At 43.3% G+C, this 16382-nt stretch overlaps 2 protein-coding genes across 2 annotated transcripts; both read left to right on the top strand.

The window, feature by feature from the left end:
* Nucleotides 1-1172: 1172 nt before the first annotated feature.
* napba (N-ethylmaleimide-sensitive factor attachment protein, beta a) lies at nt 1173-7414 on the top strand. Its single transcript, XM_072436625.1, has 10 exons — nt 1173-1414; nt 2421-2500; nt 2767-2883; nt 3471-3517; nt 5359-5436; nt 5519-5574; nt 5645-5729; nt 5838-5942; nt 6502-6570; nt 6710-7414. The coding sequence occupies exons 1-10, from the start codon at nt 1317-1319 to the stop codon at nt 6860-6862; spliced, it is 888 nt and encodes a 295-aa protein (XP_072292726.1). The 5' UTR covers nt 1173-1316; the 3' UTR covers nt 6863-7414.
* An 806-nt stretch (nt 7415-8220) lies between these two features.
* Nucleotides 8221-16354, top strand: cdc5l (CDC5 cell division cycle 5-like (S. pombe)). Its single transcript, XM_072436621.1, has 19 exons — nt 8221-8409; nt 8716-8819; nt 9374-9535; nt 9609-9736; nt 10157-10256; nt 10329-10455; nt 10599-10690; nt 11171-11315; nt 11393-11584; nt 13429-13577; nt 13723-13894; nt 14105-14269; nt 14368-14448; nt 14531-14782; nt 14883-14990; nt 15077-15166; nt 15238-15369; nt 16028-16108; nt 16178-16354. The coding sequence occupies exons 1-19, from the start codon at nt 8365-8367 to the stop codon at nt 16289-16291; spliced, it is 2439 nt and encodes an 812-aa protein (XP_072292722.1). The 5' UTR covers nt 8221-8364; the 3' UTR covers nt 16292-16354.
* Nucleotides 16355-16382: the final 28 nt, after the last annotated feature.

Below are 16382 nucleotides of genomic sequence, written 5' to 3'. Positions count from 1 at the left end.
GAGACGTAATGAAAAAAGTGCATTACAGATATTGTGTATTTTCACAATTGGCCAGCAGAGGCGCAATGAATGCCTTCACTTCCTCTTCCGCTTTTATTTTGATGGGACATTTCCTCTCGTGCCGCATTAGAATTATTATTCTTTAGGCTTTATTCTTAATTCTTTTGACTTTATTCTTTAGACTTTATTCTTTCTGCCACAACTCGGGTATTTTTGAACATAAATGAAAAGTCGCGGGTCACAGAGGCTCTCTCGCTTTCTCCCTGCTCAGGTCTGCGTTCAGCACAATCTTGCAATTTGTCAGGACAAACTAGTATATGAATCGCAAACTACGCTATCATCAACGGTGAATTACTGAGCTTCATTTGGTATGCCGCAAAACGCAGCAGAAAACATGGACAGGCGGGAAGGCGGCCGCGCGGGAAGGCGGTCGGTCGCGCGGGAAGGCGAGAGCCATCATCGCCGCTCCGCGGCTTTAATTGTATTTGATTTTGTGTTCCTTACAATTGTTACTAAGCATGCTTTTCTCAGACTGTGTCTCACCTTTTTTCTTTATACTGTATTTACAAAAATAATGTTCATTCAGGAGTTATTTGAAACATTAATAAACATATTATAATGTACACCTGGTCTAGTCTTCAATCTACATTCAATCATAGTAAAAGGGTCAAGTGTCTTGGAATGCTCATTACTGCATTTCTGATGCTCTGTAACAAAAAAGCTGTGATGCAGGACATTTCACACAATAAACAAACTAATATTCAAGCACTTATACAGATGTTGATGATATTGTTGAAAATATACTGCATCCCTTCAATGAGTGGACTCCTCTTGCCTATTGTGGCTTCGCCACCACTTGCTTGTCTCCATGGAAATGTTGTTTAATGTTCTACTTATCTATGGAAATAAACATTTGCTTTATTTTATTTTATTTTGATAAATCGCTGCAAGATTATCCTTTTCTGTAGATAGTTGAGCATTAGGAGTGAGTTTTTTAATTACCCTGTAGGCTCAGTTAAAGCCATGCACTTCTGATTACATTTTGACAAGCTGAATCGCTGTTTTGTGACGTAATGGTAGACTGATGACAAAAGTTTTAAACTAATAAAATATGCTTCCATTTTGAAAGAGCTTTTGTGAAATGGCAAAACACTCGTCCCGGAAAAGGAGTGACTCCAGCGGCCACTAGAGGTCCACATAGGGCCGCTTAGCCTCCTGCAGCATCAGAAGCTTCTCCTCAGCATCAGCACCAGAGCTCCTCTGACTGACGCGTCGCTCTCCTCCGCAGCTCCTCTAGTTTCCCCAAACCAGGCGCTATGGATAACACCGGTAAAGAGAAGGAAGCCATGCAGCTGATGGCTGAGGCCGACAAGAAGGTGAAGGCGTCCGGCTCGTTCCTCGGAGGGATGTTCGGGTAAATGCTCTGTTTCTGCTGCTGATGGGGGAGGGACGTGGCCCCGTCTCCTCATCCTGTATCCTTGGTGTTCAAACGCAAGTGTTCGCTTCGCTTTCACCCGTGTGTGCCATGTAATCAGCTTTAGATCGCTGAAGATGCATTTCTCCTAAGTGACATGCGGGACTCGCGCAGATGGGCCCGAAAAGACGCAACCACTGTGACATTCTGTCCTTCCCGGGCCTGATCGTTTTATGCGCCATGGGCTGACATCAGGAGTGATTCCTCTGTTGCGCACAGCGGGCGCAGAGACCACTGTCACGCAGACACGCACTCATCACTGAGATGTGGTGGAGGGTGCGGGTTCTGTGGAGGACGTAGAGGCCGGGCTGGGCTATGGGGGTGTGACATAAGGGACAGAGGGCCTTTCGTTGAGTAACACTCAGATTTGGCTACGTGTCTGACGCTTGCGTGGGTGATGTTTAGCCTAATGTCTGTCGGTGATCTATGGCCTCTATTGTAAATACAGTCCTGGTGCTCGAGCTCAGGCCCTAAGTACATTTGTCTTTGAATGAGTGGGCCTAATGTGGGACACTACGGCCCTCTAAATATGATCACATCTAAAACCCTGGGTGCATCAGAATATCAGGATACCTTCAGGCCAGGTCGATTACATCAACATCTGTTAAAACAAGATTATCTAATGATGTTTAAACTCTAAAAACTGTTAAATCAAGATTGTATGTATAAGGAATTAGTTGGTTGTGTCATGAACGAAACGTTGTCATCAAGCCCAAAGAAAGCCAGTCCTCATACAGAGCAGGAATTTCAAAATATAAGCAGAGATGCTTGTAGCCTACATTTCAGTAAATGTGAACGACTTAATGTTGACTAAACTAGTTCAGAGTCTCGCAAGAGGGTTAAAAGAACATGACAAAAATGCCCTGAGCACCGCTGGACCCTGAGACCCAGAAAACTGCTCTCTGAGATGGAGACGTTCTGGTGATGAGAGAACTGTGTGTTACAGGGGGAACCACAAGGTGGAGGACGCATGTGAGATATACGCCCGAGCTGCCAACATGTTCAAGATGGCCAAGAACTGGAGTGGTGGGTGCACATGCCACACACCGGCAGCACAAGCCACACAGTCAGCCACCAGCATACATGACCCATGAACATCTGACTGTAAACTGCTCATTTTAAAACAGGACAGTGGAACCGCTCCTGCATGTTTCTTCACATTCAGCACCCTTGAAACACCCCTGAAAACCCAAATGTGCCCTTTCTGTTTCATCCTGACCTTGTGCCTTATGTGTGTGTGTGTGTGTGTGTGTGTGTGTGTGTGTGTGTTTGTGTGCATGTCCTGGCTGCAGCGGCAGGAAGTGCATTCTGTCAAGCCGCAAGACTACACATGCAGCTACAGAACAAACTGGACTCTGCCACCAGCTTTGTGGATGCAGGGAATGCCTACAAGAAAGCCGACCCTCAGGGTGAGCATCACGACTTTGACCCTAAGCTGAAAGCAGTCACAAGTGCAGTACAGTCTTGTAGCATTTTGTTTTCACCAGTCATTGCCTGTCTATGTGCTTGGGAGGGCATAATGTGTGCAGAACTGCTAAATTAACCCTCCGCACTGGTAAATGGTGACACTCTCTCTACAGTGACAGAAGGTTCCTGCCTGAAGTGAATGAGCTCAATCTAGACTTCTATAGTTGTTGCTAGTGAGCGCAGGAGCATGAGCTTGACTAGCAGATTAGTCCAAATTTGTACATAGTCAATGTAATGTCTGTTTGGAGCTGAAATGAAAGGCTCTTGATTAATAGCAGATGACATTACATCCCTACAAATAAAATTGAAAATCACCAAAATAAGTCTGTCCACTCATATGGATGTCCTAACATTGTTTATGAAATACTACTAATGGGCTATCAAGTCCCTTGGGTTCTCGTTACAATTTAAAGTTCTTATCTTGTTTATATCTCCTTACCTGACTAGGAGACACTTTATTACATTATCAGGCGATCTTATTTTGAATCCACAACTAACACATGTTTGCTCTTTTCTATATTTTTGGCAGAGGCTATTAACTGTCTGAACCAGGCCATTGACATCTACACAGACATGGTGCTTTTAGTAATCTCAATATCTTTGGTCTTCATATGTTCCTCCTGTGTTCTTCTCATGTCCCTCCTGTGTTCTTCACATGTTCCTCCTGTGTTCTTCACATGTCCCTCCTGTGTTCTTCTCATGTCCCTCCTGTGTTCTTCTCATGTCCCTCCTGTGTTCTTCTCATGTTCCTCCTGTGTTCTTCACATGTTCCTCCTGTGTTCTTCACATGTCCCTCCTGTGTTCTTCTCATGTCCCTCCTGTGTTCTTCTCATGTCCCTCCTGTGTTCTTCACATGTTCCTCCTGTGTTCTTCACATGTTCCTCCTGTGTTCTTCTCATGTTCCTCCTGTGTTCTTCACATGTTCCTCCTGTGTTCTTCACATGTTCCTCCTGTGTTCTTCACATGTCCCTCCTGTGTTCTTCTCATGTCCCTCCTGTGTTCTTCTCATGTCCCTCCTGTGTTCTTCACATGTCCCTCCTGTGTTCTTCACATGTCCCTCCTGTGTTCTTCACATGTTCCTCCTGTGTTCTTCACATGTTCCTCCTGTGTTCTTCTCATGTTCCTCCTGTGTTCTTCACATGTTCCTCCTGTGTTCTTCACATGTTCCTCCTGTGTTCTTCACATGTCCCTCCTGTGTTCTTCTCATGTCCCTCCTGTGTTCTTCTCATGTCCCTCCTGTGTTCTTCACATGTCCCTCCTGTGTTCTTCACATGTTCCTCCTGTGTTCTTCACATGTCCCTCCTGTGTTCTTCACATGTTCCTCCTGTGTTCTTCACATGTCCCTCCTGTGTTCTTCTCATGTCCCTCCTGTGTTCTTCTCATGTCCCTCCTCTGTTCTTCACATGTTCTTCTTGTGTTCTTCTCATGTCCCTCCTGTGTTCTTCACATGTCCCTCCTGTGTTCTTCTCATGTCCCTCCTGTGTTCATGTCCCTCCTGTGTTCTTCACATGTTCTTCTTGTGTTCTTCACATGTTCCTCCTGTGTTCTTCTCATGTCCCTCCTGTGTTATTCACATGTCCCTCCTGTGTTCTTCACATGTCCCTCCTGTGTTGTTCTCATGTCCCTCCCGTGTTCATGTCCCTCCTGTGTTCTTCACACGTTCTTCTTCTGTTCTTCTCATGTCCCTCCTGTGTTCTTCACATGTCCCTCCTGTGTTCTTCACATTTCCTCCTGTGTTCATCACATGTTCCTCTTCTGTTCTTCACATGTTCCTCCTGTGTTCTTCACATGTCCCTCCTGTGTTCTTCACATGTCCCTCCTGTGTTCTTCACATGTTCCTCCTGTGTTCTTCTCATGTCCCTCCTGTGTTCTTCACATGTCCCTCCTGTGTTCATCACATGTTCCTCTTCTGTTCTTCTCATGTCCCTCCTGTGTTCTTCACATGTCCCTCCTGTGTTCTTCACATGTCCCTCCTGTGTTCTTCACATGTCCCTCCTGTGTTCATCACATGTTCCTCTTCTGTTCTTCACATGTCCCTCCTGTGTTCTTCACATGTCCCTCCTGTGTTCATCACATGTTCCTCTTCTGTTCTTCACATGTCCCTCCTGTGTTCTTCACATGTCCCTCCTGTGTTCATCACATGTTCCTCTTCTGTTCTTCACATGTCCCTCCTGTGTTCTTCACATGTCCCTCCTGTGTTCATCACATGTTCCTCTTCTGTTCTTCACATGTCCCTCCTGTGTTCTTCACATGTCCCTCCTGTGTTCTTCACATGTCCCTCTTCTGTTCTTCTCATGTTCCTCCTGTTCTGTGCATGTTTGCCATGTATTGTTTGTATCTCATAAATAGCTGGTGTATATGCATGTTGATCTTGCATATTCCTCTTGAATTCTTAATTTGTTTTTCTTATGCTCCAGGGACGGTTCACCATCGCGGCCAAACATCACATCACCATTGCAGAGATTTTTGAGTCAGAGCTGGTAGATATTGAAAAAGTGAGCCACAAACTTCCTTCTTTAATCCACAGCCTCTGCCTGTGACAATATAAATATGTTTGTAACATGTGTTTGCTTCCAGGCCATTGCCCACTATGAGCAGGCAGCAGACTATTACAAGGGCGAGGAATCCAACAGGTAGAAAAGTTTACACGCTCCACATTTTATGCCCAGCATTACTTTCTCAAATACTTGGCTTTCATTACAGCTCTGCCAACAAGTGTCTGCTGAAAGTGGGTCACTACAGTGCCCAGCTGGAGCAGTACCAGAAAGCCATTGAAATTTATGAACAGGTAATTTTGTCTAAATCAAATACATTCTTCTGTAATCATCTGTATTTATGAGTAAAGATGAACTTTAGTGACTGCAATTTTTCATGTTTTGACTGTTTTGTGTTTGAGGTGGCCATGAGCACCATGGACAATCCTCTGCTCAAGTACAATGCCAAAGAGTACTTCTTCAAGGCTTCTTTGTGTCACTTCATTGTGGATGAGCTCAATGCCAAGGTACATCGGCGTTAGATGACATAAAATGACAGTGTTACAATGCAGTTTAAGAAAAGGAGGAGGGGCTGAAATAAATGTAAGCCATACCTGCTTGCCAATGCCGCCTCTCGGAAGCTCTCAGAAGCTGAGCAGGACAGGGCCTGGTCAGTACAGATGGGAGAACAGGGAAACAGGTGCCACAGTGATAATTGAGTAAAGCTAAACACTATTGTGTACAGTATGTTTAAGTACACTGCAGAATATAGACAGGATATATAGCACTGAAAGTGACGTAAGTGGATTTTATACACATATTGCAGAATTCTAACTAGAAGAAGCAAGAGGCTTTAAAACAAAAACCTAGAGTTGTGACACTAAAACCAATTTTCACACACAGGAAACTCCTGTATAATGTAGCATGTATGTGTGTTATTAATTAAAGTAAAATAAACTTATATAGAAATATATATTTAAACTCTAATTGACATAGGTATAAAAGATCACACAATTGTTCATGTCCTGTGTGGTCCACAAACTGAAAGATTTTAATGTTCTTACTTTTGTGTGTTTGTGGTTGCAGCTGGCCATAGAGAAGTATGAGGAAATGTTCCCAGCGTTCACAGACTCCAGAGAGCTCAAACTCTTAAAGGTATCACATTCTCACTTTAGTGATAAAACATGAATCGGTATAGTGAAAGTAGTTCTTCACTGGCCCAAAATACTTATCCATGACAATACTGTTTTATTGGTTCTTTTGAAGATTTCCTCTGCATTCTTTCTGTTTGCAGAAACTGCTGGAGGCTCACGAGGAGCAGAACAGCGAGGCATTTACAGAAGCAGTTAAAGAGTTTGACTCGGTTTCTCGTCTGGACCAGTGGCTCACCACAATGCTGCTGAGAATCAAAAAGACCATTCAGGGGGACGCTGGTGACCTCAAATAAACACACATCTTGCACCCAAGTTAATGGGGAGGGGGTGGGCTCGAGGGCATTTACAGCTGTACATATCAGTGCATGTCACCCCAGTGAGTCACATCGCTTATATTCACACCCCAGTCCTCCAACTCGACAGTATTGCTCTTAAAGACTGGACAGCTTGGACTGTCACTGCGTTTGTGTCAGGTGACTACTTGATGGTAAAATGTATATGATATATTTCTGAACATATTTGTGTTATTGAAAATACTTTATGAAATCGTTATTTAGTGCAGAAAATAGTATTATTTATTGTTTTTTCTGGTTATTAGAATTTGTGAACCCTCTTTTTAATGTCTTCCTTACCAAAACCCTGTCACCCATCAACAGCTGTGATTGGCTGGCTCTGTGTGTTTTGCTCAGTGGGAGGGTGACAGAGTGACTCCTACCGTGTCTGTGCATGTCTCTCGTCATGTTCTTGTTCTTCTTGTTGTACTATCAGCAGCAGCACTGTACGTGTGAACTGCAAATATTTATGTGTAACCAATAAATGTTACAATAAAGGCACCACTCACTCACTTTTGGGGATGTGATGTTTTAATATGCAGTTTATCATTCCTTGAGCATCCACAACATATGCAGTAAAGACAAAGCAACAAACTCAGTCTCAGAGCCACACAACAGAATTCTGTTTATGCCAATGGCAAATGTTCTCTAGATCACAATTAAAAATCTTTCTTCTACTGTTTTCTTTCCTTGAAGAATTGCATAACATTGTCTTGGGCAAATAAAAATGCAAATACAGGTCTATCCCCGCAGTGTTTCATGCCAGATCCGATTCATCTTTTTCAAACATGTTTTGCTGAAAAGACGTAATGTGACAAATTCAAACATAGATAGCCTGATTATATTACGTTCAAGATTGCTTCCAGTCTTGAAAATATTTATATGGGATAGGAAGTAAAAGTCTGTACCTCTCTGAAATATTTTTAGATACTCACATTTTGAGGTAAGGGGCCTTATAGCTATTAAAAATATCTTATCATTCTCATTCTCCACAATGGCATCATAATACAATAAAATGTTCATTATCATAAGTTTAATTTATTGTGTTATTTGTGTTCTGTCACTTTGAAAAAAGAAACAAACATATGTTTGGGGCTGTAGGCTGTTTAAGAAATTGTAGTATTCAGGTAAGGATGTTGTCAGATATTTTGCAGGGTCCCCAACACACGGCCCAGGGAGCCCTAGGGGTCCTAGGTGCTACTTTGACCAGGACGTAGAGAAGGGGTTGTGGATGACATGAGAAATTCGTATCAGTAGGTGGCGGTAATGTACTGACAACAGAAGTACACTGACTACACAACCCATAATGCATTGCATGGTTCCCGGTTTCCGCTATTTTGAGCACGTTCGTTACGCAGTCCTCTATCTGTGCTAGGCACTTGGAGTCTTCGTTTGTAATAGTCCAAACAAGTGGACTTATATTTTCTAGTTCGTAATCCGAAGGGAACCTAACATTTTCAAAAATGCCACGAATTATGATAAAAGGGGGTGTCTGGAGGAATACCGAGGTGTGTATATCTAATCCAACGGAACAATGCTAACATTTACAATGACGCCTATAGGTTTACGTTAGCTTATTGCTAACCTCCAGTAACTATGTGCCCAGGTGGTCCGTAGACCACCTTAACTTAGTCCATGTTCACACACTATTATCATCAGTACACAATATGAGCTCTTTTATGGGAACAACAAAAACTAGTGCAGACCGATACATCTCATACATGGCTCGGAAGCTGTGCACATGAAGTTGGATCTAGTTCAAAAGATACATACATATACATTTCATGCATTGATTCTTTGTGTTTTTCTTTCAGGATGAGATCCTCAAGGCGGCGGTGATGAAATATGGGAAAAATCAGTGGTCTCGTATTGCCTCGCTTCTACATCGCAAGTCCGCCAAACAGTGTAAAGCCAGATGGTGAGTATTATGATGTACTAGAATCAAGTGTATTCTTTAGCTTGGAACCGTCGTTTGCATTCAACAATAGATTAAAAGAATGCAAAGAGATTGTTGACCTAATGTTCAAGCAATGGAATTTTATAAAGGAGCTTCTTCTTCTTTGGTGTTTTATGGCGGTTGGTCTCCATGTGTTACATTACCGCCACCCACTACAGTTAGATTTTAGACTTTAGACTTTATTCTCCCGACTTTACTCTTGGTAATTCGTCTCCCCGTCCAACTTTATTCTTTAGGCTTTATTCTTTAGACATCACTATTCCTCAAGTTTGTGACCACCTTATAAAACTGAACGGTCAGATAAAAACGTTCTTTATATTTAGATGTATTTTTTAAACTATAGATTGAATCAAAACCACATGATTTTGCCTCTAAACTAGTCATGATGATTATTTTTAGTTCTTACGATTATATTGTGACCCAAATAATCAGAATTAACGATTAACCGAATAATCTTGATTGCCCATCATCACTACTGGTAACTGTGTAACTCCTTGGGTAATTATCTCTGTTAGGTACGAGTGGTTGGACCCCAGCATCAAGAAAACAGAATGGTCCAGAGAAGAGGAGGAGAAGCTGCTGCATTTGGCCAAGCTGATGCCCACTCAGTGGAGGACCATCGCTCCCATCATTGGACGCACAGCCGCCCAGTGTTTGGAGCACTACGAATATCTGCTGTGAGTTCACGCTATGTACAATTAAGAGGTGCACACTCTGGCCCTCCTTCTTCTGACTTTTGTTTGTTTTCAGAGACAAAGCTGCACAGAGGGATAATGAGGAGGAGGTGGGCGATGACCCTCGGAAGTTAAAACCTGGAGAAATTGACCCAAATCCAGAGACTAAACCTGCCAGACCTGACCCTGTGGATATGGATGAAGGTGGGATTTAAATTTTTCTGGGCCTGATTTACACAGGCTTTTATCAGCCTTTGGAGGCTATTGATAACATTTTAACAACGGGATGGTACATGTCAGTTAGGTTGAAAGAAAAGAAACATGCTCTTGAGTACCTCTGCATTAGCATCTCATGTATAATATATAAATAATGAATCTACTGAAAGTATACATAGTATCCCCCATCAGGAATTGTCAGAGCTCCTTCTACTGGCAGCATTGGGAATTACAAAGGGTTATAAACAAAAGCTATTTTGCGAATGCAGATATGCAGTTGTAAATAAAATAATGCTATTCAACAGCAGAAATTCTCAGAACCAGTCTGGGAATGATGTATGTACAGAGATTACAGAATTGTATGTGTGGCGGTTATATAGTTTTAGGGTAATTTATGTGTTTTGACAGATGAGTTGGAGATGCTCTCAGAGGCCCGAGCTCGCTTGGCCAACACTCAGGGTAAAAAGGCCAAAAGGAAGGCCAGAGAAAAGCAGCTGGAGGAGGCCCGGTCAGTTCTCCCTAACATTCTATCTCTGCTGTTGCCGTCTGAAATGGAATCTGACTGTTAAATGTGTTGTAGACGGCTGGCTGCACTGCAGAAACGCCGGGAGTTGAGAGCCGCAGGAATTCGCATTAATAAGAAGAGGAAGAAGAAGAGGGGGGTGGACTACAATGCAGAGATTCCTTTTGAGAAGAAACCTGCCGCGGTACGCTAATCCAAATAAAATTAAAAGTAGTTGTATTGCACACATCACAGTATTTCCAAAGAAATAAATCATAAACATTGCAAGTTAAAGGCTTCTCGACAACTGTCTTCTGAAACTGAAGTGTTTTTCTTGATTCATTTCAGGGCTTCTACGACACAAGTATGGAAAACTTTGAGGCCATGGAGCCCGACTTTAAGCGTCTTCGACAGCAGCACTTGGATGGAGAACTACGAAAGTATGTTTAAAGGAGACATAGTCTACTAAATCAACCATATAGTTATCTTTATAGATATTTAAATATATAGTTATATCTTTAACCTTGTTACTGCAGTGGTTCCTCATCATTATTTTACTAGAGTTGTATTTTGTTTGATTCCTGCATGTTTGAGTAATCCTGTATTCTCCTACAATTGAGCCTTGAGTGCTGCGCAAATTCCTGTTTTCACCTACCCTATATCCCTGCCCACATCCCTGTACCTGTGATTATTTGAAAAATTAAGACTCAAAGTTACACATGTACAGTTCTAAAATAGATACTTTTCATAAATCAAAATATATTAATAACAATCTGCAGCATGTTTCAGTGAAAAGGCTTATCAGTTCTTTTGACCAAAATGTAAAATTATGATCTACTGAAGTTATAGTTCAATATTAAGTACGTGAACTGCTTGTTCTATTTTGCTGTGATTCATGTTTTTTGTTTAATCTATTCCAGTGAGCGAGAGGAGCATGATAGAAAGAAAGACAAACAGAAGATAAAGAAGAAGAAGGAGAGTGATCTTCCCTCTGCCATCCTTCAGACCAGTGGAGTGGCGGAGTTCACCAAAAAACGTTCCAAACTAGTTTTACCTGCGCCACAGGTTAAAATCTGCGCTAATCAGTATACCTGCCTACTGCACATACTGGTCACTTTAGATGATGTGGTGTTTGTGAACAGATCAGTGATGCAGAATTGGAGGAGGTTGTGAAGATGGGGGTGGCTAGTGAAGTGGCTCGCCAGGCGGCTGAGGAGAGTGACAGTGGTAATGCAGCCTCATCCACTCTTTTGTCCGAGTACAGCGTGACCAATGCTGCTGGCACTGGACTCCGGACTCCGAGGACCCCTGCTGCCCAAGATCGCATACTGCAGGTACCCACATCTATTTCAACAAGCATCTTGTCAATTACACCTTTCACGCTTAGTTTTGTGGGAAATGAAAGCATTATGCAAATACTCTAGGAATTGAGTAGTATGGAGAAAACAATGTGGGCGCTATGGACATAATAGCATCATACACATGGATGCCTCAACCACTGGGTTGTGCCTGAAGTTTGTGTCATTTTAGACCGTTTTTGCAGGTTGAACTTACAGGACCTAAAAGTGGGATTGTTACAGCTCCTCAGACACTATTTCTATAAATGGACACACAAACGTACTCTGTTGGTCGATGTACTCGATAAGATAGCTTTTTAGCTTTCGGCGCTGGTGAGACCTGGCTGCTCGTTGCAACACTCCCTCTCTTTTCCAAACTTTTTGTGCTCTATTTATTGTAATTTTGTAAATATTTTTGCACATTCATTTGTACGGCCGGGGCTCACAGACACGCGCTGGATCTGCTTTAATTCAACTTTATTTCGTTGGATTATTGCGTGGACCAATACGAGATCCCAGCTGAAGTTCTTCGTAAAATACGCAGAGGGAAACGTGAGATCTCTCCAGAACAAGACAGCGGAGCTGGCGGGTCTTACGCGATCCCAGCGGGAGTACAGGGACAGCGGCGTCATGCTTTTCACGTAGACGTGGTTAACCCCAGAAATGCTGGATTCTATTATCACTTTTGGACCACTTTCATCTGCTGCATGCTGATTAAAACGAGGGAGAGCGGGAAGAGGAGAGGAGGCTGGTTGTGTTTGTGAACGAGAAGTGGTGCAAACCTGCACACTGTACAGTGAAGGAGCAGCTGCATAACAAAGACATTGAATATTATCTGCCCCGGGAGTTCTCGCATGTGATTGTGATTGCAGTGTATGTGGCCCCCTCTGCTAATGCTGACAATGCTTGTGAAATACTGCTCTCCTGCACCAGCAGGTTACAAACACAGCACCCACAGGCGCTCTTCCTTGTCTCTGGTGACTTCAACCACGCTTCTCCCTCTTCTGTTCTGCCAACATGCACCCAGTATGTTACCTGCCCCACCAGAGACAATAAAACACTGGAGATGTTCTTTGCCAACACCAAGGAGGCTTATTCCTCTTCCCCCCTCCCTCCCCTGGGCAGCTCGGACCACAATCTTGTACATCTGAGGCCTGTGTATGAACCCATCGTGCACAGGCAGCCCGTGGTGCCCCGTGTGGTGAGGATGTGGTCTGCTGAGAGCGAGGAGGCTCTGAGGGACTGCTTCAGCACCACTGTCTGGACTGAACTTTATGACCCACATGGGTAGGACAGCAACACCATCACAGAGTGCATCACGGACTACATCAACTTCTGTTATTCCAAATAACTGAATTTATTATATATATGATAGTACTGCACATGTGATATTGTGTCCTGGGATCCAAAATACATACTTTAATTATTTCTGAAGAGTTGAGTCAGCCCTCCATCGCACCTCGAGTCAAATGCAAAACGTACCTTGCGATATATTTATTTCTGTGACACATATGAAACAGGAGTTAATTTGTCGTTTAGAACAAGCCATTTTGATACAGACGGACCATGCATGTCCCTGATTGGCTATTCTACCGGTCAATAAAGACCATCTGATCTCGGAAAGATTACGGAGTGACCAGACAGATATTAATCTGTATAAAATACAGAGATAATTATGGAATCTACGGGCAAGTGATTTTGTGCCACTAATCATTTTAAGCATGTGGCTTTGGAGGGAATTGTTTATAATTTTAGATGACTGAGAAACCTTGACTGACATGTGTTATGTGTAAGTTTTTACTGGGTGGAAGAATGTAAAGGTTTGATGCATTGTGTTACAGGAAGCCCAGAACCTGATGGCCTTAACCAACATTGACACACCTCTGAAGGGAGGGCTCAACACTCCTCTGCACGAGAGTGACTTCAGTGGAGTGACCCCTCAAAGCAAGACAGTCCAGACCCCCAACACAGTGCTCAGCACACCCTTCAGGTGAGATTTTCTTATTCAGAGCATTGGGCAATAATCCTGTTTATATGCAGAACAAGAGTCCACTGTGTCTTTCATGTGGTCACTTGCACAATCTGAGTATGGGCATAAACATGCAACGTGTTTATGACTAATATGTCTTGCATAGAACCCCAGGACAAGGCCAGGGGTCAGAGGGCTTGACCCCGCAGGCTGGAGGTGCAGTGACTCCCCGCGGGGCTGTAACCCCAGGACTGACTCCAGGACGCATACCTCTCAGAGACAAACTGAACATCAATAGTGAGGAGCAGCTGTCTGACCCTGCCTACACCAAGCATGCGGTAACTTGCATAAATTGTGTGAAATTCAACAATGATTACAGTCAGGAAAACAGATTTCATATTTTCAGGCAATACTGTATGAATATCCTGCATAAGAAAATCTGTATCTACAAGTTTTGGGCACTTAAGCCCTAATTTTAACAGATGTTTGAAAAGTGTCAGAAAAGTGTAAGTTGAAAATGTAATGCCCACTATATTTTTGTTTGGCAGCAAAGGGAAAGCCTGCAACAGCTGAGACAGGGACTGATGACGCTTCCAGTCCCAAAGAACGACTTTGAGATCGTTCTTCCTGAAAATGCTGAGAAAGAGCTGGAGGAAGCCGAATCAGAGACTGGTTTCGTTGAAGATTCAGCCGATGTCGAAGCACGCAAACAGGTATGTACTGCCCAACACAGTGTGGCCCCATCACACCCCTCGTGTGCACACAGGAACAACACAGCCATGTGTATAACACGTTTTATGTGTGTTCCTAGGCTCACCGAGAGGCTGAGCGGCAGAAGGAGATGAAGCTGCGTCACACCTCCGTGCAGAGGGAACTCCCAAGGCCCACTGAGGTAATGCAGATGTCCTCTGGATCCCGGCTTTTGTTTCAGATTGTTGGGTGTTTGCACATCTAATGCACTTTGCTGTGTGCAGGTGAATGAATCAGTTCTACGCCCCCCTTCCATGGAGCCCCTCATGGACCTGCAACTGGCCGAAGAGCTCATTAAACAGGAAATGATCACCATGTTGCACTATGACTGCCTGCAACACCCTGCAGCCAACACAGCCAGCCAACTACAGCGCAATAAAGTCAAAGGTCCCACCTCCACCTCCAACAATGCTTCTCACATTACTTATTTGGAAGGTCACCAGTACAAACCACTGAGTCCAGAAGAGATGGAACAGGTCTGTGCGCATGTGGTCTACCAGCTGAATCGTATTATTCATGCCGCAAATGTGTAAATAAAAACACATTATAATTGTATATGACTGTATAATGTTGCAGGCCAAAGGTCTTCTGGCCACTGAAATGGAGGTGGTGAAAGCAGGAATGGGCCATGGTGACCTCAGTATGGAGGCCTACAGCCAGGTGTGGGAAGAGTGCTATGGACAGGTAATCCTCTGCTCTGTTGCGTCTTCTTCAGTATATCCTTCAGATCAGACAAAATCAAATATACTGTTAATTACTTTTCTCTCCAGGTTTTGTACCTTCCAGCTCAAAACAGGTTCACTCGAGCTAACCTGGCGTCTAAGAAGGATCGTATTGAGAGTTTGGAGAAAAGACTAGAGGTATAGTTCCCAGTGTTGGCTATTCACTGTTTTCTCAAACTCTTCTATATAAACATCCCGTTTGTCTCCAGGTAAATCGTGGTCACATGACTGCAGAGGCTCGCAGAGCAGCTAAACTAGAGAAGAAACTCAAAATCCTTTTGGGAGGATTCCAGTCCAGAGCACTAGGGCTTCTCAAGCAGCACAATGACCTATGGGAACAGGTATGTCCTCAGCACACACATCTGCTGCTTTCTTACATTTTGCATATTGGTTAGTTGGTTGTTCGGCTCCTCCCCCTCTACTACTGCCTCTGATGCCAAGAGGGATATGGGAAACGCATTTCTCTCCTTTTTCACTTAAGTTATGGATGAAGTAAATCTTCACTGCATGATTGGTGCAGTCTGCAATGAAATAAGACGCACGCACGTTTGATATTTTTTACTTGAGCGATCAACCAAATGCTGGGACAGAGTTTAAAAGCTCATTCCCATTGTGTTTTATGAGCTCATTCCATCCCAAATTGAAGGCCAGCTAAACAATTTCTATCTCAGTTTCACAAGGGATCCACAGGGGTTGCTAAGAAATAGTCAAGATGGGATGGTTGCTTAAGTATATTAAAAATGTTATGTTTACTGTGCTATTCTTTACCATAAAACAATTGGTGCATTTTTTATTTAATAAACTGAAGACATTGAGCTATTTAGTAATAAGATTTAAGATGATACGTTTCTGGCTCTTGATTTGTCTCCTATTGAGCTCAAACTCTTAATTTACATATGAAAGACTATGGTTCTCACCTATAGATATTTTTATTAAGTTAAACAGTGTTGGGTTCGTATTTATTTTGCAGAGAAGTGACTTGTGCACATGTATTCTCAGGTGGAGCAAGCAGCCACAGAGCTTCAGACATTCACTCAGCTCAAGACGCAAGAAGACACTGCCATTCCCCGGAGACTGGAGGTACTGTGAGCCCCTACAGCTTTCTCATCCTGGTCATAAGTAGCCTTTACAAAAATAATTTTGTTTTAGGCACTGCGAGAGGATGTGGGGAGGCAGATGGAGCGTGAAAAAGAACTACAGCACAGATACGGCGAGATACTGCTAGAGAGAGAGGCCTTAATGAACAGAGCCCACAAGTACTGAGGCGCCCTCGGACAGGACACGACAACCACAAGCTCCAAACATGTATACAGCCCAATGTTTTACTCTTAACTGAAGGGAAAAAGGACAGTGT

This window comes from Eucyclogobius newberryi, unplaced genomic scaffold (assembly GCF_026437365.1).
Source record: "Eucyclogobius newberryi isolate DKJ021-1_F unplaced genomic scaffold, fEucNew1.0.hap1 SCAF_8, whole genome shotgun sequence".
Lineage (NCBI taxonomy): Eukaryota > Metazoa > Chordata > Actinopteri > Gobiiformes > Gobiidae > Eucyclogobius > Eucyclogobius newberryi.
Note: the sequence above shows the minus strand (reverse complement) of the source record. Positions and strands in the feature narration are given on the sequence as shown.

What these genes read in the sequence shown, in the direction of transcription:
- napba (XM_072436625.1), top strand. Translation starts at nt 1,317, where the DNA reads ATGGATAACACCGGTAAAGAGAAGGAAGCCATGCAGCTGATGGCTGAG. An exon ending in TTCCTCGGAGGGATGTTCGG is followed by an intron (nt 1,415 to 2,420) that starts GTAAATGCTCTG and finishes TGTGTGTTACAG; the next exon opens with GGGGAACCACAAGGTGGAGG. An exon ending in TGGATGAGCTCAATGCCAAG is followed by an intron (nt 5,943 to 6,501) that starts GTACATCGGCGT and finishes TTGTGGTTGCAG; the next exon opens with CTGGCCATAGAGAAGTATGA.
- cdc5l (XM_072436621.1), top strand. Translation starts at nt 8,365, where the DNA reads ATGCCACGAATTATGATAAAAGGGGGTGTCTGGAGGAATACCGAG. An exon ending in TTGGATGGAGAACTACGAAA is followed by an intron (nt 10,691 to 11,170) that starts GTATGTTTAAAG and finishes AATCTATTCCAG; the next exon opens with TGAGCGAGAGGAGCATGATA. An exon ending in TAGTTTTACCTGCGCCACAG is followed by an intron (nt 11,316 to 11,392) that starts GTTAAAATCTGC and finishes GTTTGTGAACAG; the next exon opens with ATCAGTGATGCAGAATTGGA.